The sequence below is a fragment of the Etheostoma spectabile genome, chromosome 4 (genome assembly GCF_008692095.1).
Source record: "Etheostoma spectabile isolate EspeVRDwgs_2016 chromosome 4, UIUC_Espe_1.0, whole genome shotgun sequence".
NCBI classification, from domain to species: Eukaryota; Metazoa; Chordata; class Actinopteri; order Perciformes; family Percidae; genus Etheostoma; species Etheostoma spectabile.
Window position 1 is genome coordinate 10154520 of NC_045736.1, and position 1400 is coordinate 10155919.

At 36.7% G+C, this 1400-nt stretch overlaps 1 protein-coding gene across 2 annotated transcripts in view; it reads left to right on the forward strand.

Annotated features, from left to right (window-relative positions):
- Positions 1-1400, forward strand: part of LOC116688082 (uncharacterized) — a 20220-nt gene that overhangs the window by 1165 nt on the left and 17655 nt on the right. Inside the window, exons 5-6 of one of the 2 annotated variants that reach the window (XM_032513881.1) lie at positions 222-320; positions 519-762. In XM_032513881.1, coding sequence (XP_032369772.1) covers positions 222-320; positions 519-649 — 230 coding nt within the window. In that variant the 3' untranslated portion in view covers positions 650-762. Of the gene's footprint in view, positions 1-221; positions 321-518; positions 763-1400 lie in introns of those variants that run through there. The other variant, XM_032513880.1, reaches the window with a different exon arrangement.

The following is a 1400-nucleotide window of genomic DNA, read 5'->3' on the forward strand; positions in this document are numbered from 1 at the left end:
GGGGGGGGGGGGGTTCAAATAGTATAAACTAATATAAATGATTACATTATGTTAATTTTACGTGACACTATATAAATATTGATATTACTATTAACAAAAAGTGGTCATTTTTCCAAATCTGTAAAATATGTGTAAGATTGCAGTGGTGTATACTATAGGTATTCTAAAACAGATTATCATCCCAAGGCTTTTTAATCTGAAATGTGTCATCTCTTCAACAGGTAGGAGACAGACTGTCTCTGCTGCTGAGCTGAACGAGTTTGAGAAACAGGCAGAGTGCCTCGGCTTGACCGTTCCACACACCCTAAACACAGATCACGGTGAGACCTTTACACCTATCCAGATTTTTAAAGACTTAAAAATCATACCAATTTTAAATATGCATGTAATTAGTATTGATGAAAACAAAGGGCATTGGCCATTCTTTTTGATTTACCTAAGAGAATGCAATACGCGCAATAATTCTATTCTCAGAGACATTTTCTTTTTTCTAATTTGCCTTTCTGCTTCCTGTACAGACTACGAAAACTGCTTAAGTGAGGACGATATCCCTGTTCAAATAAATAATATCATATTAAAAGGTCTTGAAAGTTTCAGAAACAAAGGTAAAGATATGTTCAAATGTGTACTTCCAAAGTTTCCATTTTAAGATCTAAATGGCGCAAAGGTTGCTACCGTATCAAACTTCAAACCTCTGAATGAAGGCTATACTTTTGATAACTGAATTGGATTTAAAAAAATGAAATAAAGACTACTATTCTACCATGTCTCAGTAATTGATGTTAGATGTTATTCACAACAAAAACATGGTGCCAATTGTGTTTGAATGATTGTATTTTCAAATGAGACTGAGAGTCTACAGCAATAGCAGCTCTGTTGAAGCTATACCTGACTCAGTGGTGCTTTAAGCTTCATGTTAACGTTCTCACACAACTGCCCAGAGGCCAACAATCCCCACCCAAGTCTCATGGTTACACCAATACATTAACACTACACATGAACACTACATCAACCCCACAACACTTAGACCCAGGTAACATAAATGCACACCCAAAACATTAACAGGAAATCATTAAACTTCTGAACTTCTAAACTTCTTAATGCTTCTGCGTGGGTACTCCTGTCTGCTTCTCCAAACTGAGCATGTGCTGACTGCCATACTAATAATACAATACAATACACTGACTATGGATAAGTATACCAACAATGGGGTAGGCCAACCTCCACTAGGCGTAGCTCCTATGGCGCCATTTTTATTCTACTTAGCAATCCCCCGCCGTAAGCATTCCATTGACTGCCATTCATTTTGACGTCCTTTTGACAGCGAATAACTTTACATCTGAAGCATTTAAAGACTATGTTTGTCTGTTGTTTGTTTCTAAAGAAACACAACAATGTAT